This window comes from Pteronotus mesoamericanus, unplaced genomic scaffold (genome assembly GCF_021234165.1).
Source record: "Pteronotus mesoamericanus isolate MK-2021 breed Mesoamerican mustached bat unplaced genomic scaffold, CSHL_Meso_final contig_56, whole genome shotgun sequence".
Taxonomy (NCBI): domain Eukaryota; kingdom Metazoa; phylum Chordata; class Mammalia; order Chiroptera; family Mormoopidae; genus Pteronotus; species Pteronotus mesoamericanus.
Window position 1 is genome coordinate 19,000,457 of NW_026555201.1, and position 24,247 is coordinate 19,024,703.

The window sequence follows — 24,247 nt, forward strand, 5'->3', positions numbered from 1 at the left end:
AATTTTAGTAAGTTAAATCAGAACTTTAAAGAAGTCAAAGGTAAATAATTCCCAATTTCCTGGCTTGAGCACTAGTTGGAGGCTGATGCCAATCACTGAAATAGAATGAATTAGGATTCTGAGAAAGATAGTGTATTCAGCTTTTGGCATTTGAGTCTAAGATATGTATGAAATATTCTAATGTGAAAGTGACAAGTAGGCAGTTAGATCTACAAGACTGGATCACAGATAAAAGATCTAAACTGAACATATAAACTTGGGAATCCCTTCTAGATTGTAATTAAGGCCATAGACTGGGATAATATGTTTATGAAGAAAAGAAGTGGGTTAGGACTAAGCCTTGAGAGAGGAGATCAAGAGACAGTACCCAGAGGCAGATAAATCAAGAAAGCATTGTATTACAGAATCCAGCAAAGAGCAGGAAAGAGTGAGAAGTCAACAAATTCTGCTAAGAGTTCAGGTCAATGAGACCTGGAAAATATTTGGCTTACTAATATGGATGTTATTGGAAACTTTAATAGGAACCACTTCAATAAAATGATGCAGAGGGAAATCAGTGGAACATACATAAGAGGCACAATGACTAAAGCCAGTTCATTCAAGAAGTTTGGCTATGAAAAAGAGCAGGGGAATTTGGACTTGTCTAGAGAAAAGTGTGGTCTAAATAGGATTTTTTAAATAATAATAGCAAACACTCATAAGTGAATTATATGTGCCAGGCACTCTTCTAACTACTTTACTTTGCCTTATAGTTTACTATGCTTATTTTGTTCATTGATTTGGGCATGATTTGTTGTATTCCAGTGCCTAGAACAGTGCCTGACACATAAGAATGCCCCATAAATACCCGTTTAATGAACAAGTAGTGAGTTAATGGCCATGTCTCACTCCAGAACTTTTCCTACTAGTCTGGTCTGCACTTGGCTGTTCCTTTTAATAGGCGTTTTAACTTTCGATTTTCATCATTCTTTTTTGACCATTTCAGAATGTTCACTTTTCTTATGTTAACTATTACTTATATTATGCATAGAATGTATCTTTTAATAAAAATAGAAGTTAGAGATACCATCAAGAAATATTGAAGATCTAAATCATAAATAGAAATTCATATTTAATTTAATTACATGAATGTTATGTTTATCAAAGACTAACTTGGTTTAAGCTCTTAAGAACTTTGAATATGCATTACTGTTCCTGGAACAATGATGCTGTCTTCTTCACCAGGCTCACATTGATTCTTGCTGCTGAACCTTCACATCTCAGCTGAGGTGTTGGTTCTTCCAGGACCAATATTATGTCACCAATACCCCATACATGCTAGTTCTGGTTGAAGGAGGCAAGCTAGAGACTTGCCTTAAAGGTATATCTGCATGGCAAGCACATTGGTTCTACAAAGAAACATGTATTTGAGGTGGATGGAGAAATTGATAATGATTTTTGGGAGTATAAATCTCCAATTAAAGTCCCTCTCTTTTTAGTTTGATTACCAGGCCCCGCAAAGTTTTAACCTTCTCCTCTGAGCCCATAGCATTTGTGCCTCCTATACAGTTCAGTTAACACGTTATATTGGTATTTTCTACTTACATCCATCCCTCCACTATTTTCTGAAAATTTTAAAGTCATCTTATACATCTAGGTAAAATGGATTCTAGAACCTCGAAGAGTCCATGGGGGGACTCAATAGTTGTTTAATAAGAAATGAATGAATAATTGAATGACTACAAAGTTCATAGATTATACAGTAAAAATAAGTATTCAAAGACATAATTCACTGCCTTGTTCACCTGAACAATTTACTGTACATTTGTACACTCGGCCAGATTCGGTCTTTTTAGCCTGGGTATATCCACAGCAAGGTTTCCCACTGTGACCATCTGGACCATTAGATGTAAATACCAATTTGGCAGATACTTCAGGGCTGTGAGAGTAGTTGTGGGAATAAAATAAATTTGAAAGATACCGCCACACAAAGGGCGTACTTGAAGCCACCCATTTTGTTATTAAAATTAAAAACCTGACATTGTCCTTCTTATAAATAAATAACATCTTAGTATGTTTGCAAATGGAGAATATGCATAGTCTCAATTTTCATTTTGAGAGATTATGGGACTGCCATTTAGTATTTGTCCTCTCTAAATAGATTCCCAACTAATCCTCTACTCAGAGAATCTACCACCAATTTAACACATAGAAAAATCCCAATAGTAATATAAACAGAACATGTCTTTTTAAAATGTCACAGCATTAAGTCAATTCAGATACTTTTTTAAAACTCATTCAAAAGCACAGCATTTCCAACAAACATGTGAAATTAGCCCCATTTGCAAAGGTCAGTAAGTGAACCCCTCTTTTTGCATATAAAATGATGCATGGTGTTATAGAAGCCATCAAATAAATATTCATTTTAAATCAAACTTTATATTTATCCATTAGATATGACCTCTGTCCTAATATCTATAATTCTTTTTGGAAAAGGAAAAGTATTGCTGTGGTTGTCTATTAAATCATTAATTTGTGTCTACTCTATTAAGTGGCTGCTCTAAAAAAATATAATGGAATTGTCAAGCCGCTCAGAATAAAGGTGCTCTGACTGTCAGCTCCACATTCTAAAAGAGCAGGTTAATTTCTCTAAATCTCACAGTTGGATCTTTCTAACACTAACTGGCAGTTTCCACCTAGTGATCAAGGCAATTGACTGAAATAAATTATACATAAAGCTGAAATTCCTAATAGTAATAAGGCCCCTTCATGAGATAATCACAGCAGCAAAAGCACTCATCTGTTGGCTGCAACTCCACAGGGTCTTGAAATTATCTTATAAAAACTATACTTTCAGAAATGTTATTTCTAGTTTTAGGATAGGGCTAAAATGGCAGTGAGAATGAAATATTCAATGGGTGGTCAGTTGGAATAGTGGCTTGTCATTCCAGATGGTGATCTGAAAGTAAAGCCAACTCATGATTTTGAGTTAAATGACCTTGCTTCAGCTCTACACTGAGACATCTATGTAACCTCTGAGTCTCAAAGTTTTCATTTATAAAATGGATATAAGAATACCTACCTCTCAGGGATTTTGTGGAGAAAACTAGACAGAATTGTCAAGGAGCAGTAACGATCTGAGATGGAGTTTTGGGTATCATCTCTCTACATACATTTTCCAAGAACTACGGTCGTTGGTGGTGGTGGTGTTTTAATCCTCACCTGAGGATATGCTCATTGATTTGAGAGAGGAAGAGAGAGGGAAGGAAGGGAGAGAGAGGAAGAGAGAGAGAAACATTGATGTGAAAAGGGAACATTGATCAGTAGCCTCCTATACATGCCCTGATAGGAGATCAAACCCCCCAACCTAGCTATGTGCCTTGACCAGGAATCAAACCTGCAACATTTTGGTGTACCAAGCATGGGGTTAGGAGGGGTTGATGCTCCAACCAACTGAGCCACCCAGACAGGGTAAGAATCACTTTTATTTCCCATCACCAATACCCCACTGAAGAAAACATTTTTAAAATTTAGAAAATTTTAGTTTCTAGAACTTTAGAGTAATAGATAAAATGTTTAGTATTAAATCTTTATATATTCATACCCAATCATCTTTCTTCCAAAGTGACATGTGAAAACTATGATATAAGAGTTTGGTGTGAAAATGTCTACTGAAAAAGCTATCAGATAGGCCTGGCTGGTATGCTTCAGTTGACTGGAGCATGGTCCCATAACCCAAGGGTTGCAAGTTCAATTCCAGGTCAGGGCACATACCTACACAATGGGTTCTGTCCCTGGTCCAGTCATGCAAGGTCCTGGTCCCAGCGCCTGAGATCCCCAGCCAGAGTGTGTATGGGAGGCAAATGATCAATGTTTCTCTCTTGCATTGATGTTTCTGTCTCTCCCTTCCTCTCTGTCTAAAAGCAACAAAAAAAAAATGTCCTTGGGTGAAGATTAAAAAAAAAAAACAAAAAACTGTCAGATCATTCCAATCCTTTCGTGTAGATGACAAAATACAGTAAAACCTTCACATGCTAGAAACAGACTCTAGGGACAGGAGTTCATCACCATCTAATTAAATGTCCTAAATCAATTAAGCAAGAGTAAAACCAGAATGTAAGAGAAGAAAGTTGCCCCCATTCTCAAACTTTTCATTTTAGAAAATTATTAAAGGTAATTTTAAGCATTTAGAAAAAGCATATACTTATGCCTTAGATAGTTACAACTCAGGAAATTTAATGAACAAGATAAAGTTTCCTACAAATTGGGTATTTTCCTCACCTTTCTCTAGAGAACAAGCTTTTCCTCTATCTCTTTGCTTGGTGCCCTAACGGACACAACTTCCAGAATAAACAGTGACTCTTTCAAATGGCTCATAGAACCAAAAGTAATAAGATTTTAAATACTGTGAAGTGATTTCAATTGATTAATATAAAAATACATTTAATTTGGCATACCAAGTATGATAATTTTGACCAAATGGAAATTCTACGTGTTTATGTCAGTCCATAAATTAGTTAAATGTAGATCTGTAAAGGGTGCTAAAATAAGTACTTTACCATATTTCTCTTTCTTCCAAAGTTTCCATTTTGATATTTTCTTTCTTTTAAATACTCGTTCTTTCTCCATCCTATAGCTTTAAAATTACAGAAAACTTCATATACTTCTCCTACATAAGGAGGGGTTTTTCAAATTTTATAACTCCTCTCTTCAAAAGCTAAATGTTATGTAAAATCTTTAAAGCTCCCTATACATCATAAGACTGAAAATAAAAAGATACTGGAAGGTAGGTAAGTTGTGATATTTCTTTGTTTGAAACAATTGAGATGTCCATAAATTAAATTATGGACCATAGAGAGAGGCGTCTCTTAAGAGAGAACAGTCATGTCTAAAGTGCCTAATTACAGCTGTTCCAGTGACCGGGTTCTGCCACAAACTGAGTTCCCCAGGGAGGGTAGAGTGGCAAAAAGACAGAATCTGGCAAAAAAAGAACCCTCCTCCTAATGAGCATTTTTAAACAGAAATTTTGTTCATTTACATTTCTCTTCTCTCATAAGGTTCGATGATTTTGTCTACACTTTGTATTGATTTCTGTGATATTGACTCTCATTCTCTCATTCTTTATTTTCAGACTACAAAAAAGTAATTCATTCCACTAGATTCTCCTGATATGTAAATTAATTTGTAGAGGTGACTTGGCACTTAGGGTGAATTTAGCACATTAAAAGTAACTATTACGTACACTAATGGAAGTGAGCTATGACCTAGGTAACTCAAAATGGGGGTATTATCTAAAATTGCCATTTATTGCCTTTTGGATATGTGTGGGAAGCAACAATTCAGGTGAGGACCCTGTCTTCCAGGAGTTTACAATCTTGTGGGAAAACTAAGATGCATGCAAAATAAGACAAAAAAAAAATTGTTCCTTAGTAACAGGAGAGATGTACAAGTAAGATGCTATGAGAACTCAGGGAATGAACGAATTGGGGCTATAAACACATATGTTGATATTTTTAATAAAAGCATTACTTAAGCAGAAGGAGTACCACGTCTCATACACACGTGTACACACTGAATATATTACTTCTACAGATAAATTATGGAAGAGGGAGATACACTTTTATCTTTTAAAGGTGGATATTATGAGTACCCTATAAAGGAACTGCATTTCCTTAAATTGTTAACTTACATCTAGGCAGTTATTTCCACACTAGAGACTCTGGCTGATTTAATATTCATGAAGTTACAGATAAAGCCAAATAGACAGTCATAAAAAGAGTATAACATGAGAGGGCCTGGGAATATGGCCTTCTGCACGGCATCCTTTTGTTAAAGAACATGTGCAGATGTCTGACACAACCATTACCTTCTTTGGAATCAGAATTCACTTTCTTGGTGGGAAGGGGCAACAAAGAAATAAACCTTCATTTGCCATATGCATAATTCTCCACATCAGAAAGCAGCCTAGAGCCTATAGCATCTCCCACCCCATCGTTCTCATACTTATAAATATGAATGCAAAATTTCTAATACTAAGGTTCTTAATCAGGTACACCAAAGAACAAGACACTTAAGGTGGGAGAACCCATAGCAGCACTTTCTAGAAAGAAAAATTATATATACCATCATCTTAAACTCTAACTCATTTGTTCAGAAATACCTGGGTACAGGATTGTTGAATGTGCTTTGGGTGTAAAATATGGTATCAATGAAATAACAAGAACGACTATGGGATGCTTTGTTTTGTGGTACTATATAATTGTTTTCCAACCTACCACTTAGATTTTTACAAATATTAGGATAAGGAAAAAGAAAGACCTCACTTGAAATGAATAAAACTGAAAGTGCAGAAACTTACTTTATTGCCTTTCAGCTAATAGAAAGTCAGAATTTCTCACCAAGAGATAAAATTTAGTGGAACACAAAACAAAATTCTTTTCCAATTCTAATTGTCATAATCCTCCTCCAGAGGAATTTCCAATGTATATGTACAAACTAAGTTCATCTTTATCTGGTTTTTGTAGCAAGAGAAATTGGGTGATATCTGCTTCTCCCTTCGCTATGTACCTACTGCTGGCAAACTGACTGTTGTCATTCTGGAGGCAAAGAACCTGAAGAAGATGGATGTGGGTGGCTTATCTGGTAAGTCTGTGACTTTTTTTTTTTTTAAATGTTGCTTCATCCTGGTTACCGAGTGCAGAGCACACACGCTGTGACTCCTCAGTCCTTAATAGACCAGTGTTCTTCCTCCAGCGAGGCTGGAAACAGCCTCAGAATGCATCCCTGAGCAGTACCCCAAGAAGCCTCTCTCAATTTACTAGAATTGGCACAGAAGATGAAATCTGTTTTCCTGCTTCATAGCAAAAGTATCAATTGTCAGTTCTAAACCATTTAAAGCTGAAAATGTTTGCTGCTTCTAAAAGGCAATGCCTATGACCAATTATAGTTGTGTTGAGTTTGGGGGCTTTGGATGCTTTTTATGATCAAAATTCACACATCATATGAAAATGGTCTTTTATCTGAGACTTATTAGGGTATTTGATGGCCTAGCATAGTTTTTAAAGATGCTGTTTTATTAGAGATTCTGCATTTCAAATGGATGTGAACAAAAAACCTGTTCGAGGGTGACTCCCATGGTAATACATTTATTTTCTATAGTTTACATTGGGTATGAGAAAGTCTTTTGGATTTAAAGTCCTATAAACACCTAAAACCTTAGGAGTTTTTTTGAAGCCGAATAAAATAGTATGCTCTTGATCAAAAGCAAAGTCAACTCAAGGACTTGTCATTTTCAAAGTTGAATGTAATTTTTTTCTTCTCTGTGCGATTAAATCAATTATATTTAATTTTCCAGTAAATTATTATAGTGTGAGAAATGTTCTTGATACGCCACAAGGTCATCATAAATAGACTATAGTTGTCATTGTTTGTGGCTGTGACACTAGAACTAACATTACCAGTTATTCAGTATTTTCTCTAATAAATACGCTGCATATTTCAAGAGGTCACCTTAATGCAGCCTGGTGATTTTGTATTCTAAAGCAGGGATCCTCAACCAGTGTGCCAGAAGATTTTTTTAAAACATGCAATACCTGACTATTTAGTCAGGGGCACTGACCTCTTTTCCCTTAGATTGTCAAATTAAAAAATGATAACAGCCAACACAATAGCTGCCTCATGTGCATGAATCAAAATTATGCCTCTGTGTGGGTCAGAACAGCAAAAAATATATTTTTTGGTGTGCTGCAGAATTTTAGTAATTAGTTTATGTGTGTCATGAGATGAAAATGGTTGAAAATTGCTGTTCTAAAGTATAACAGCTTTAAAAAAAATGATAAAGCTGAGTTTCAACTTACTGAACCACTAATTTGTTAATGAAATTCTCTTGGTGCTTCTTTATAAGTAAGTCGCCTGAGGAAGCTGCACTAATTCTTTCATGTCACTAAGACCTCATTTAATAACTTACTGCTTTCATTGCCTAATAGCATAACAGAGCAGACTGAAAGCAATGAGAACAGTTTCCTCTAAAAATGTGGAGTAATGTGCATAATGATGAAAAATATATGCATATATATGTAGGTATCTGTACACATATACCTTTCCTAGCTCTGCTCACTGAAAAGGCCTAGAAACAAAGTGATCTAGTAGCCATGAGCATCCCTAGCAACAGATATTGTTTGAAAATATAATCTCTCACTAAAAGAACGTGGTGCATACTAAAGAAATGGGAGATTCCAGGTGTGACACACGAAGCAGTCAAGACAAGCCTGGACCACCTCGCCATACCAGAAAGCTAGGAAGCTAACGAAGACTAGTGGGGTCATGTCAAAGACTAAGGAGCCAAGTTGAAGAGGCCTCCAATGACAAAGAAGTGATCATTTGAGCTTTGTAATGATAACAAATGTGATGTCTTTAAACAAAAACAAATAAGGAGATTTAGTGTGTCTATAAGAGAAAATAATTTAGAGAAATTTTTTAACAAGAACAATTCACTACCTGATCACTGCCTAGTATCCCGAGGTATAATTTCAAACACCTTTGACCTTTACCTTTCCATTGGTTCAATAGCCAGATATTATTACGTGGCCCCTTGTTCCCTCTCTCTCAGGCTTCATTTCATACTCCCACGCCAATATCATCATCGCCTTTGTCTAGTACTCCCCTAGTGTGAGTACTAGACACTAGAACATCCAGTTCTGCTTATACCCTTCAATACTGCCTCTATCCTTTACTTAAGTCATTTCTTCACGTGGAATGCTCTTCCTTCCAACAATGATGGCTAAAGCCTAGCTAAAGCCTATCCATTCTTCAGGCCCAGCTTAAGTCTTACTTTCTCCATCCATTAAACAAATGTGTATTGTGTCCCTACTTTATGTTAGGTGTTTCTGAAATTAGATTTGCATCAGTGGACAAAACAGCCCAAAAAACCCTACCCTCATTCGGCTTACATTTTATTGTGGGGAGACGGAGAGGAAACCAGTAAATAAGAAAAGCACATAATATGCCAACAGGTGAGACGTGCTCCTGAGAAAACAAAGCGGGAAGTAGGATTAGGAATGTTGGGGAGCAGTTCTCAGGGGGGTTAGTCAGAGAAAGCATCCTGGGTAGGTAACATTTCAGCAACAACCTGGAAAGAGATAAGGGAGTGAGCCACAGGCTGTCTGGGAGAGAGAACATTTTAGGTGGAGGGACTCCATGAAGCCTTTTCTGATTCATCCCAATAGAACAAATCTTTTCCTTTATTCAAATGCCAATAGCAGTTTGTTTATACCCTTCAACCATCATGCTTCTCTCTCACTACAATGTGCTCTGTATTTATATCTCCCATGATGCCGTCACTGACTGGTAGCACTGAGCAAAGCTGCTGAATGAGTAATGAATTATTTACAAAGGAACTGTGGCCTGAAAAAACAAGTTTTGCATTTCAAATTTGTTTAACCTACTTACCATTAAACTAACTTTACACTTGGATGGTCTGTCTCCAAGTAAGTTGTCCTATGAAACCAAAATTATATAATGAGATCGTTCCAGGTAACTCAAATGCCGAACTACATTTGCTAGAAATGGCTCATTAATTGGAACCAAAGTGGGTTGTTTTGCCAGGGTTTAAATCCCACTCTGCCACTACTAGCAACCCAACATTGGATAAGTTATTTTAAGCTCTCTAAGCCTCAGTTGCTTTATCTGTAATGTGGAAGTAATAAAAGAACCTTGTTTATAAGGTTCTTGAGAGAAATAAATAAAAGCACTGCATCTGTCACACCTAACAGCTCACTAAATATTACTGTAATTTTTTCTATGAGTAACTTTATCAAATCATATGCAAAATGTGAAAGCAGTTTAGCCAATTATTTGACTCAATGGGAAAAGAAAGTATATCAGTTTGTTTGATGGGATTGACTAATCAATTCAGGCAAAATGATATCAGTAGACCAGGTTTTGCATAGACCCAATAGTGAATTAAGACAAGGTCTGGAATTAATCAACAAACAAAACTAAAGAAAATAAGAAATGAAAAATATTTTTTTAATTTCTATTAGTAAGAAAAAGTATTTTGTTCTTCATACTCTCAAACAGGGTCTTTTTCTTTCTTTCCTACTATGTTAATTCAAGACGTACTGCACAGATTTTGTTTCTATCATATATCCATGCTGCATACCCTGCAAATTCCAACCCTTCTTACTTAAGTTAGAAGTCCTTTTCTAACTTGGTTTTTTCATGGGGTTCTCATTATAGAACTGTGAGGTAGTTTTTAAAGGTAATAGCCTCAGAGAATTGCCGTTTAGAGACATTAAATAATGCACATAAATCATCTTGCTCCACATCTGGCACATGGGAGGTGTTCAGCACTGGCCATTTCTTTTGTCACTGGTATTAACAGCCAAAGTAACCTGATTGGTAGGTGCTACAGCTGAGACTGAAGCCCAGGACAGAACACTTTCCAATAAACCATTCGGCCTTCCCCTACCCACACCACCTTCCAGGTGAGAGAACAGGGATTCCTCAGCTCTAACATACTAAAGGTGCCTCCACTGCCTGGAGCTGAAACACCAAGATGAGGTCCTCGATGTCAATAAGGCTAGAAATGGAGGCTTCAGGGTTTCTTGAAGACAGCAGAAGTTTCCATATGTGTAAATCCCTATGAATACTCCAAGAATCACAAAATTAGTACTTCACATGCAGCTTCTGGCAGAATTCTCTTTTTGCATGACCCAGTGTGAAAGAGAATGCAGTATCATAAGCCATTCCATTTCCTTCTTTCCCTGAAGCTAGCACAAACTCCTTTTGAAATGTTCCTAAGTGTTCGTATTGCTAGGAACCACGGCAAGTCAACAAGGGTAAAAAGTTTGTAGCCCTGCTGCCAAAACTGTAAAGAAAATAACAAAAGAGTTTTCAAGCATGGTGATAAAAGAGTGCTGGAAAAACACATGTAAGAAACTGAAATTATAAGGTCCTGGCCAGGTAGCTCAGTTTGTTGGAGTGCTGCCCAGTATGCCAAGATTGCAGGTTCAATCCCTCCTCAGGGCACATACAAAAATCAACCAGTGAATTCAGGAGTGGTTGGAGCAACAAATTCCCTCTCCCTCTCCCCCTCTCCCCCTCCTTCTCTCTCCCCCTCTCCCCCTCCTCCTCTCTCCCCCTCTCCCTCAAGAGGTGGCCATCAGGTGGGATCCAGTCAGTCACGGCCACAGGGCTCGTTGGAAAAGTGTGGTTAAGAGTTCTCCCTCATCATCTCTTTTTCCCTTTTACTTCCCACCCCAAGCCCCACCCTCAGTCTCCTCCTTGGCCATCCCCAGCCCTGTCTTATCTCTGTGGAACCTGTACTATAGAGAACAAAGGGTAGGGCTGTAAGAAAGGTCCCCCAAAGCATCTAAGTGTCAAAAGGTCGGTGCGGGGGGGGGGGGGGGGCAATGAAATTCAGAAACAGCAGCAACAGCTTGAAGGAGATGATGGGTGAAGCAAAAAGGTGAGTCACTATGGTAAAGGAGTCACCACCATCTGAATATGCCAGACTGCTAGTGTGAGGATTGGCCACTGAGACCTAGATCAGTAAGACTGGCTTTGCCCAACCACCCAACCCTACCACCCCACACACATATGATCTCTCCCTTCTATGAGATGCAATTTTTAAAAATTGTTCATGAGTTTGTCTTTTCTTGACTCTACTGTCATGGAAATATAAGTTGGGAAATACAGCCAATTTAAATATCCGAAGCCACCTAGGAAAGGCAACATAGCCAACCTTAGGGAACCACTAGATTCCACATAGAAACCATCAATCAGCAGAGACAGTGCATTCTTTAGGACAGTATTTATCAATGTGATATCCTACTACATCGGAGTCACCCTGGGTCCATGCTGAAATTTAACATTTCAGGGACTACCTCAGACTAAGTTGAAATTGAATATCTCAGAGTGGGTTCCTAGATACTACAATTTTAAAATCCTCCCATGTTATCCTTACGCATCTTGAGTTTGAAAACTATACCCTTTAAAGCATATAAAGAGTGTTACCTTAAGCTACAGTGGTAATCATATCATAATATATAAATTTATCAAATCACACTTTATACCTTAATCTTATACAATGTTATATGTCAATTATATATTTTTTGTTTTTATTCTTCTAAATTTTATATTTTTTATTTTTAAATTGTATTTTATTGATTATGCTATCACAGTTGTTCCAATTTTTCCCCCTTTGTCCCCCTCCACCCAGCACCCGCACTCCCTCAGGCAATCCCCGAACCATTGTTCATGTCCCCATGTCATGCATATAAGTTCTTTGCCTACTCCATTTCCTATATTGTACTTTACATCCCCCTGGATATTCTTTAACTACTTACTTGTACTTCTTAATCCCCTCATCTATTCATCTTTTCCCCCACACCCCCTCCCATTTGGCAACCATCAAGACCTTCTACGTATCCATGACTATGTTTCTGTCCTTGTTTGCTTTTTAGACTCAATTGTTGATAAATATGAATTTATTTCCATAAATTTATTCATAGCTTTGACCTTCTTTTTCTTAAATAAGTCCCTTTAACACTTCATATAATAATGGTTTGGTCATGATGAATTCCTTTAGTTTTTTCTTGTCTGGGAAGCTCTTTATCTGCCCTTGGATTCTAAATGATAGCTTTGCTTGGTAGAGCAATCTTGTCTATAGGCCCCTGTTTTTCATGACTGAATATTTCCTGCCATTGCCTCCTACCCTGCAAAGTTTCTTTTGAGAAATTAGCTGACAGTCTTATGGCAGCTCCCCTGTAGGTAACTAACTGCTTTTCTCTTGCTGCTTTTAAGATTTTTCTCTTTATCTTTAACCTTTGGCATTTTAATTATGATGTGTTTTGGTGTGGTCCTCTTTGTGCTCACCTTGTTTTGGACTCTGTTTCCTGGACGTGCATGTCTATTTCCTTCACCAAATTTTGGAAGTTTTCTTTCATTATTTTTTCAAAAAGACATCCAATTTCTTGCTCTTCATTTCTCCTTCTGGCACCCTTTTGATGCGAATGTTGGACTGCTTAAAGTTATCCCAGAGGCTGCTTACACTATCTTCATTTTTTTTATTCTTCATTCTTCTTGTTCTGACTGGTTGTTTTTTGCTTATTTTCCAAATCATTGATTTGATTCTCAGCTTCATCCATTCTATCAATTCCCTTGTGCATTGTTCTTTATTTCATTTAGTGTATCTTTCATTTCTTACTAGATCTTTCTTATGCTGTTGAGGTCCTCACTAAGTTCCTGGAGCATCCTTATAACCAGTATCTTGAACTCTGAATCTTATAGAGTGCTTATCTCTTTTTTTGTTTAGTTCTTTTTCTGGAGTTTTGATCTATTCTTTCATTTGGGACATGTTTATTTATCTCATTTTGGCAGCATCCCCTGTGTTTGCTTCTATGTATTAGGCAGACCTGCTATAACTCCCTGTCTTAGTAGCATGGCTTAATGTAGTCGGTGTCCTGTAGGGTCCAATAGCACAGTCTCACCTATCACCCAAGTTGGGTACTCAAAGTGCACCCTTCATGTGGGATGAGTACACCCTCTTCTTGTAGTTAAGCCTTGACTGCTGTTGGCAGATCAATGGGAGGGATTTACCCAGGCCAGTCACGTGCAAGGATTGGCTATAACCACTAACCACTACCTCCACCCCTGGTGGAAGATCAGCTGTGCAGGGGCAGGGTGGTGGTGCTCCAACATGGTCTGTAGCTGTCCATTGGGTGTGCAGGCGCTGGAATTTCTCAGGTGGTGCAGGTCAAAGTTAGTCACCCCCTGTGTTTTACCTGGGGCCACTCTGCCTGGGCTATAAAGCAATCTGAGATGGTAGCTACTTGTGCTGGGCTTGGAGACTCCCAGGTAAAGCCCAACTGTAAATGTAGGCTGCCTGCTGCTAGTGCCAGGCCTGGGGCCACTTAGCAAGTGGTACCGGGGGCTGGGGGCTTACTGATGCCAGCTGTTGCTTGTTTGAGAGGATTTAGGAAGTTGTGAAGCATGAGCCAAGACAAGCCATTCATATGGAAAAGTCTCTGTTAACAGCTTGGGTGGGCCCATAGGTTGGGTGGGATGGAGTCTCAGGGGATCTCCAGGGCAGGGCAAACAGTGTTAGCCAGGTTGATGGAGTCTCAGATATTACCCCCACCTGCTGGCTCTGTGGCTCTGTGGCCCTGTGGCTCTGTGGCTGTTGGGGGAGAGCTCAGAAAATGGACAATGGCCTCCACCCGCTTTTCTGTCTGGGAAAAACCTGTCCCCCAGCTCTTGCCTTGGTGGCAGGCACTTCAGTTCCTCCCTGTATGCCACTGGTACCTTTCGAGCTGCTACCCTGATGCTGGAGCTCAGAGAGCGTGTCAAAGTAAGTCCATGTGTGGGTTCTTTAAGAGGAACTGCTTGGGACTCCAGATGTTTCTTCCTCCAGCTCAAATCATGCTGGGCTTTGCCACCAGAATTACAGGGATTTATTTTCCTGGCACGGGAACCCTGGGCTGGAGGGCCTGGTGTAGGTCTGGGACTGCTCACTCCTGAGGTATCCCTCCCTCACTTTTTATCCACCACACATGATGTGGGACTAGCCTGCTCCACATCTCTGCCCCTCTTACCAGACTGGATGGATGTGGTTTCTTTAATTCCATAGTTGTCAGATTTCCATTCAACTCAACTTCTGATGGTTTGAGTGATGATTGCTCTATAATTTAGTTGTAATTTTGATGTGGTTGTGCAAGTAAGCAAGCCATGTTTACCTATGTCACCATCTAGATCGGGATTCAATTTTATGCTAATTTAAAAATAAAAAAGAACTATACTCAGATTCTTAAATGCTATCTCATAATTTTAGCTCAGGTCCTTCCTGGTCAACCAAATACCAAGTTAGAACTTTTTTTTGGTCAGTGACATAGAATACATCCTTTGCCTTATATACTGGAATTTTCTTAAACAAGTTCTATTTCTTTCATCAGCCCAGTGTCCTCCTTCCTGAAAACTACCTTTCCCACATGTCTAAGTTATTGTCTTTTTTTCTTCAGTCAATTCCACTGAGAGAGAAGATAAAAGCAATAGATGGTTCCTTTATACATTCATGACCACCAACCACTCTTATCTGTCCTTCAACTGGTGCTGAAATCATGACAAAGAAAACCACTCCAAATTCAATTGATCTGAGCTAAAAGCCCCTAGTCTGGGAGCTGGGCCAATAAATAAAGTGGCAAAAAAAACTTATATGAGTCGATTAGGTATGGATATGCAAATTAATTGGCCATGATATCAGGGTCAAGCAATAATATGCAAATAAACTGGCATCTTATTCAGCTAACAGGATAGGAATATGCACATAATTTGGCTGTGATGTCAGAAGGCTTCATCATGATTTTAGGCTTGAATGTTAGAATATATAATTCCATGACACTTTAAAGTGTTTAATTACAATATTGATAAAATAATCTGAATCCCTTCTATGTGAATAAATTGATCTAAAAATTAAATGACAAATATTTTAACTAGATCATCCGAGAAAGTTAAGTCATTAGGAAGGGTTATAGCCAAGCCCCATGCAAGTTGCGACCCCGGCACAGTTACCACAGAATGAATAGAATGCTACGCCTGAAGGACTAATAGTGGTTTTAAGAAAATGAAAAGAACAGGTGTGGGGTGTGGGCTATATTTGAAATCAAAAGAAATGAGTGATAAGCTGAAACATATTAGGTAGAACAGTTAACACAAAAGCTCCTAAGTAAGCCCAATAGCTGGCAGGTACCTGTCCAATCATTCAGCAAACACCATTTGAATGCACACTCTGAGCCAGGCACTATGCCAGTCCTTGGGTATTCAGGTAAAAGTCACAGCAGACACTTGCACAGCACAGCATGAGCCAGAACACCCATCCAAATGCTTTACATATGTTAAATGATTTAATCCCTATTACAGACCTATGAGGTAAGTACTATTTTAAATGCTATTTTATTAATGGAACTAAAGCACATAGAGGTAAATTACTTTCCCAAGGTCACAGAATTAGTATGGACAGAGTTAGGATGTCAACCCAGTCTGTCTTTAGACTCCATGAATAAAACATGACTTCTAAGTTCTTATCCCTTCTCAGCAGGTTCAGCCTGGAGAGCAGATGGCTAGCTACATGTTACAGTTTGAGAGAGAGCCAAAAATTCTGCCCTATTCCTCTATTCCTTTATACCCAAACTAAAATTCCATCATGGAAGCCACTAATATAAATTAGTTTGTTGATTGTTACTTAGTTTTTGGCTACTTAGACAGCAAAGACAGGATCAATGAGCCCATAAGGTCAGATATCAAATGTTATAAGATTTCTAGGCTTAAAGGACCATCTCAGTTTCTCCCTTGTGCCTAGAATGGTATGTTATTTTAGTGATTGATTCTTTGTATACTAAAGAGGCTGAGACACAGTATAGTGATGCCAGTGATAAAGGTGAAGAGGTGTTGCCAGAACATTTTGGAAGAAAGTCCAAGTCCAAGGGATTTGAGTGCCTACTATGTGGTGGAGAAAGAACAAGAGAAAAAGTTATCTACAACACAATTTCATCTAGGGCCAACTCTGGAAGACAGAGTTTGCTATTGCCAGGGTGGGGGCGGGAGAGAGGGTGGGTAGGCAGTCGCCGTCAAAGCACAAAGGCTTACTACCCCCGTAAAGGGCTATGGGACTCTGTGGTCAAAGTAAATATTTAAGTATTGAAATTGAAGGAATTGGAACTGCAATAGACAACTTACCATGAGGATAACAATGTTAACCAGAGAAATCCACAGAAGAAGTGGAATGGCAAAGAGGTCTGCGCTAAGGCATTTTTACTGGTCACTATGAAGTTCCCATTTTGAAGGTGACAAATGCTTTCAGCCATTGCAATGCCAAATTCAGTAGATAAATAAAAAAATTTTGCTAGGCTGGGTAAGCCAAAATGTGGTAGATGAGCTCTAGTGTGGGCAAGCTTAGAAATAATACATTAAAAGAGAAAAAAAATAGAGTATTAAATAACTGAGACAATTATAAACCAAGAAAAAGGTCACAGAGAACCATTCGCCAAGGACATTTACCAAGTGTGCTGCTACAACCAAAGAGACTTGGGGTTGTCATAGAAGATTTTATAAATAGGCACAAGAGCAGGGAAATGCCCTACCTTTGTCCTTGACTTAGGCTCATCCATGTGTGTGGAGTACACATAGCTCTGGTCACACACCTCATGAAAAATATGGTAAGGTTAGGTGACCAGAGGAGTGTGGCTAACGTAGAGCTGAAGGTGCTGTGTGTGAGGACAGGCTGAGATCGGGACTTTGTAGTCTGGAAAAAGGAAGCTGGGCAGACCGATGGTTAAAGTTTGAAAATCATGAAAGGCAGAGCTAGAGTAATACCTACCTGTTTATCACATCCCCCAATATTAGAATTGGGAAGCAACCTTGATGTTTGAAAGAGCATAGATAAAAGGGAGGGTCATTCAGATTGATCTCAAAGGCACCTTTCTACTCAAAAATTCTTTTTCAACTTTTCTTTGCTACTGTACAGTTGGGTAAGTAAAAAACTTGTTACCCAAGGAGATAGAACATGTAGAGATAAGTATATGGGGTCTGTTTCGAGTTATAGGATTAAAAGGGGACATACCTCTAAACCTTTACTTTGTGTTGTATTATGGGACCCCCACGCCTTTCCATGGGTAACTATCAGAACAGACCGCACAGCTGCCTCTCTCACAGCTCCAACGCAGAAGAGCTCCATTCCCATCCTTGAGGTGACCGTTGCAGCCTCTGCTCTCCATTCCATTTAAGGAAAAGGATAGGGAGAGTCCAATTTTCTAAGAGGTAATTGTGTTGGCAGAATTAAAGCCCCAAAATATTCCTGTTTTAAAAACTGAATTTGATAAATACATTTTTTTCTAATAAACCTATTATAAATAGCCCTGGCCAGGTAGTTCAGTTGGTTGAAGTGCTATCCTAATAAGCCGAGGTTGCAGGTTTGATTGCTGGGCAGGGCCCACACAAAAATCAACCAAAGAATTCATGAGTGGGTGGAGCAACAAACAGATGTCTGTCTCTCTCTCTAAATATATAAATAAATATTTTTTAATTTAAAACTGTTAAAAATATATAGCAAATGTATACGCCATCTTCTCTTTCTTTTATGAAACGACAAGATTCCTGTTAGGCCTAGCACAGATGACAACAATGGAAAATACTATTGAGTCTCAAACAATATGAAGATGCTCAGAAAAAAATGGAAATATCAAAAATGATTTTATAATATTTCCCCAGATTTTTAGTTTGAACATTTAGAAAAGCTTAAGAAAAAAGTTGAACTATAACTTCATCATTTGCTTTAATATGTAAAGTAAAAATTCAGTCCCCAAACTAGTTCATCTAATCACTTCCCACTTAAAGGTAGTGAATTGTCTCGAGGAAATAATTTTGAAATTTCATATCCAGATTTTCTGTTCTGCTTTATATGAATTATACAAATATATACATATATATGCACTTTATAAAAATGCAATCATATCAAACACATTATCCTGTAATATTTTTTCACCCAGCAATTAAAAATAGAGATCCTTCCAGGACAGTATATATTGATATGCCATTACTTTTATACTCATTGCATAACATCCCTTTGTTTTCATGTATCATAATATTCTTAGTAAGTCCCTTATAAATATATAACTGAGGAAAACTAACGGCACCAAAAAACATAAAGCAAGACCTAAACAAATGGAATAATGTGCTCCTGGATAGGAAAATAAATAGTAAAGATGTCAGTTCCTCCCAAATTAATAGTAAATATTATAAATGAAGTTAAAAGACACATAACAGATTGGAAGAAAGCAGATAAGGCATTAATTCCCCTATAATATGAAGAGTTCCTACATATTAATAACAGAAAGAAAAACAATTGGGAAAAGTTCCCAGTTTTTAATGTTCCTAAAATTTTCTTGCTGTTGTCTCTACTGTTGGCTTCTGTCGATGAGACAATTTATACAGTCACATCATGCCTCTAAATAAGAAAGGATTTTAAAGTAAGATGCAATTACCCTAAGTTCAAAACCTAAAAATGTGTTGCTTTAAAAAGACAACTGCAATTGATTGCAAAGAGCACACAAAAAAAAGATCAGGTCATTAGTTTGTAGATTTTCATCAGCTATATTTGCAGGAGTTTGAATCCATTAAAACACTCAAGGCAGAAGCCTGGATTTGATGGCAAGTTGAAGATATCTGTGACAGTCACTAAGAGTCCATGGGAAAACATATACCTTTACAAAAGTAAAAACATTTTAAAGAGAATTTCTCAATATCTACACTTTACAAAACTACTTAACCATTTGAAAGCTACTTATACTAAAAGTTGTCAATTCAATTTGTTTATCTAAAAAATATTTTTGAGTGTCATAGTACCTTCTTTACATGCAGGAAAAACGAAGCAGTTAAAAATGAAGCTAGCCTAAAGACCTATAGTACAGTGAAACTTCAGTTTACTATAATTGGAAGCCTATTTTAATTTTAACTGAGAAGATGTGCTCATGTTTTATATAAGAATTTTACTGAAAAACTTTTAAAATAGTTTAGTAGCAGGGATTTTAAAAGAGGCAGTGAATGCTTATGAATTATGTAAGTGTGAACTTTCATTTTAATAACTTCATTAAAATATAAAAACCTTAAAAGCCTCTCCACAGGAATTTAACTTTATAGAAATGTTTTATATGTGCCCTGACCTTGCCAAAAGGTATGCCAAAGCATGATTTAACCATTATTACAGGGCAAGGACTAATAATAAATACCTATCTGAAAATGCCAGCATTTGTCCTTGCCTCCTTGGCCTCCACTGGAGCTGCAGCTCAGCCATAAACAGACCCTCTCCTGGGAGACAGCAGGATGTCTCGGAAAAGAAACAGCAACTGGCCTTGGAAAACCTGGATCTGATGCCTCTAACCTCTCTGATCCTCAGTCTGTTCACCTATATAATGGAGGTGTTAATGAAAGCATTGCTGTTGGGTTCGCAAACGAAGTACGGCAGGTCCTCAAATAATGCCATTTCCATTGTAAGGTTGATAAGACACTGGGTACTTAACTGGTTTATAAGAATTAGCCTATAGTGAAATTGGTTTCATTATACTTTGTTTCACTTAAAGTCACAGAACCCATCGACAACATTAAGTGAGGACTTACCTGTAACGTCAAATGGAAACTCTTAAGATTAACAGCACTATGTAAATGTTGGTTGTTTCTAAGCAAAGGATAGCTCTTGGTTAACTCTATTTTTCTCACCATATCCTAGTTCCCAGAAAATATGTCCTGACATGGCTAATATAAATATTGCACACATATGTGTATCTGCTTAAAGAATGCGATTCCATTATGTGAAGGGCAGCCATCTGCTTAGATTAACCTATCCTAGGAGAACATGCTAAAGTTCACCAGAAAATTCTGCTCTCCTCCTCTGTTGCTATTTGGCCACAACACTCAGTGTATTTTATAAAGAATAAGACCAACTGTCTATTTCTCAAGTACTATACTTATACCGTTACCGAACAAAAGGACCCGTGGTGGGGTGCCCAGATGCTATTACCGAAACACCACCACCCTCCTTCCCCAGGACCTCTAGGTTGTGGGTCCTTTGCCCACCGCCCTTGGAATTATGGCTCTGAATGGCAGAGTTTGGTGAAAAGGAAAGGAACTATTTATTCAAAAGTTTTACAGGTTTGATTAATGGCTAAATGTCACCCTTAAACCTCAAAATCCCTTCAAAACAATCACCAGCACACACACCGTCCTGCCTTCCTTCCTTTGCCCAGTTAGGCCAGTCAGGCCAGTCAGGGTACTGTCCTTCAGAAGAAAAAGAACAGAAGTCCGGGGCTCGGGCAGGCAGGCCTCTCATGGTTCTCAGCACCATCCACTGCGTCGCGTTAATCTCCAGCTCTTAATCCATAACCATGTGGCACCTTCTCATGGCCCACTAGCAAGAGTCCTTCCTCCCCTCCTTCTTCCCACGTGGTCTTCACACTGTTCCCCAGAGTCTGTATCCCTCTGTCTCTCCTGCAGGCCCCCGTTTCTCCTCTCTCTCTCTCTCAGTTATATTCTGTATTAAGTCTTTGAAACCTTCCTGATTAGCTTTGGTGATATGCAAAATAACCCTCTTTGCATATGAGGAACAAGCTATCCTGTTATGACAGACAAAATGACTCTCAATGGCCCTGCTCAAGGCTCCCATCCCCCATGGCGGCCTGCCCTGGGGTGGGGAGAATATATTTTTCTTGGACACCCCCATCTCTGGACCCCGTTACAAATACCCTTTGAGGGGGGCCCTGGCTGTGCCCCGTTACAATACCACCTTCAACTCTGTTTATTTGAACTTTCTAAGATATCATATAACAGGCCCAAGACAAAAGCAGTTCATTAGACCAACAAATAGGGATAAAGAGGAATAGAGCCTCTGCCATCCTAATTATCAAGTCAGTGCCTGATGGCTAGACAAACTGTCCCTCTCTCTAAAATGAAACACCATGAGATGGAGCCTGCTGTTGCTGTGTTCATTTGCCTGGAAGTGGCAAGGCCCGATCCCAAAATAGCCACCATTTGTCCCTCCAAGTAACGGGGCCCAGAAAAGGAATACCTAATTGGATACAATACCAGTTGACATTCACTGCCCATTGTAGGTGCATAATTGAGTGATCGAGATCCCAACTTTCATTTAGCTCTGCAAATTCTAAAGTCTTTACTAATAATAACACCAAAACAAGAGAGGTACCCATGTAAATGCTCACATTCTTGCAGAACTTAGACTCTCTTCAGGTTGTTTTTCTCTTTGGTTTCCTTTTCTATATCAAGCTCATTCCCAAGCTGTCCCCATCCTGGAAGGTTTTTTTTGTTCTTTGTTTTTAATTATGTATTCACTCTGCAGCCTTCATCTTAAATCAGATGGATTGCTCCATTTGCCATCAGGAAAAGCAGCTCAGTTAAAACACTTACTAAGAAACTAGGTAAGAAATGTGAAAAAATTGTATGTATTAGTTCTACAACACAGATGATTCCTCTGTGCCACTTTGACTTGTTACTTAACTAATTCTAAGTTTTCCCACATCAATAATGTTGAACTGAGCCTCTCCCAAATAACTAGCCAGCCTACCCAAGGTTAAACCAACTGCTTAGGAATCATTTTCTGTGAAGCTATGAACCTGAAGACTATCTATATTCCAGACTCCAGGGATAAAAGTGCCAGAGCTTCACAGGATGCTAAGGGAGATATAAACACGAAATCTGTAGGTACATTCCAGTCCGATCCTCAAATTTTAGCAAAACTCTTCACAAACATAGTCGTATATTACAGTCAGGACTGCTTTCATTTTTTTTAATAAAATATCTTTAGTATTACTGCACTAGAATTCAAGGAAATAGAATTAAAGTACTATGTAAGTTTAGCTCAAAGCTAAAGAGAAAGATATCTCCAAGCCAAAGTATATAGATAGATAAATGTACTTTTAAAATCAACTTGCCCACACAGTTATAATATAGATGTTGATTCTTATAACTGACACTTGAAATGTTTTTTAAAAGTCTAAATTAGTCCAGCCATCCTTAATGCTATAAAACATATTAGTTAGTAAGGCTACTAGAACATAATATTTGCTTGTAAACAAGGTACAGGAGTGGGATTTTTTTTCCATCTTGGGTGGATCAATGAACAAAAAGATGTTGCTTTTTTGTATGTTAGACTGCTATCGGTATGGGTGGCTCCTGTCATTGCCTCTCTAACTTCTCATTTAAATTTTAAAATGATTTAATATGAAATGGAAAACAGCAGTGTAATCTTATTAACCAACTGAGATTATTTATTTCAAAGATGAGACTGTCAACAGAGCTTCTATACTCAATGCTGAGAAATCTGGAAAATACATTCATTTCTGGAAACACACATAAGAGAGGCATTAACTTTTCTAAAGCAAATCCAGAAGGAAATCAGGGTCATGCGGAGGGCAGACAAAGTCTCAGTTGAGTAACTGTTCAAGGAAATGGAGATGTTAAAGCTGCAAAAGAAGAGACAATGAGAGGACATGATAAACGCCTGCAAATATGTAAGAAAAAGAATTGAGCTTACTCTTGTTAACTATAAAGACCTGAACGGGGATCAATGGATATAAGCAATGAAGATCTATACTTGGTTCTTTCCGTTTCAGTACCGAAGGGAAGGCTAGAGGTGAGCTTGGCAGAAATACTGTGTAGGGATGGTGTCCTACCCACTTCCATGGATTAGGGTGTTAATTTGTTAAATCCCTCCTGTCTCCCAAAGCTGCCTCATTCTAAGTGAGAACTAAAATCTCTAAAACATTATAACCAACCTGAAGATAGCATTAGCACATGAAAAAACACACCTATTAAAGACAAATTTACCCCCACCAGGAGCCAGTCTTTTTCCTTGAGAAAATAAGAAAGGCTACTAATGATGATAATAATTAAAGATACCTATAATCTAGTCAATGCTTTTGGTCTTGTTTAATTCTAATCATAATCCCATGAGGTTGATATTATCCCCATATGCAAATGAGGAAACTAAGGCTTGGTAAAGTGCAGTGACTTGCTCAAGGTCACAGAGTGAATAAATGGCACGTCCCAGCTCTTCATTCCAGCTGTGTCTGTTACTTCAGCCTCTCTGCTTACCCACTACATTCCACCGTCTAGACCGTGGACACTAATTTCAATTGGCCATAATCCCCAAACTGTAGAAACGTCAACCCTAGAAGATAATAAGTGCCTTTGAGCTGCAAAATGATCATCAGCTGACTCACAATTAATACCCTCTATAGACTATTTTGACAAAGTAACAATATCCAACTGTGCCTGCAAATGCCAACACATGCAAATCTCTGACTTCATAGCTAAACAGCAAATGCCCTAATGAGTACCAAAAAAAAAAATTTTTTTTAATTAAAAAGAACCCCTGCTCTTTATTCATTTTTTTTTCCTGTTTCTCATTTCTGCTGGAAAATAATGCCCAGAAGGAATCTGTGTTCTTTTCAACAACTATAAAAAAAAAAAAAGAGGAAGTTAGTGTTTACAGGTTTACATAATGCCACGAAGAGCAGGCTTGGAACAGTGAGCTGTGGCTGCAGGTGGGAAGGCAATCCTATGCAGCCGGTGTGTTCCTGGGCAGTTTTTATTTACTTTTAATCATTTCAGAAGTCATGCCTCAGAGGTATGAGCTAAAAAGCTCTATAGAATCGTGCCTTTTTTTTTTCTTTCTTGATCCTCCTTTTTTAGTTTGGCAAAAAGTGCT

The 24,247-nt window shown here is 38.2% G+C and overlaps 1 protein-coding gene across 2 annotated transcripts in view; it reads left to right on the forward strand.

The window, feature by feature from the left end:
• The window catches only part of SYT1 (synaptotagmin 1), a 529,223-nt gene that overhangs the window by 424,590 nt on the left and 80,386 nt on the right, over nt 1-24,247 (forward strand). For both annotated transcript variants that reach the window (XM_054580146.1, XM_054580147.1), the window contains exon 9: nt 6,504-6,621. In XM_054580146.1, the coding sequence (XP_054436121.1) occupies nt 6,504-6,621 (118 nt within the window). The remainder of the gene's footprint in view (nt 1-6,503; nt 6,622-24,247) is intronic.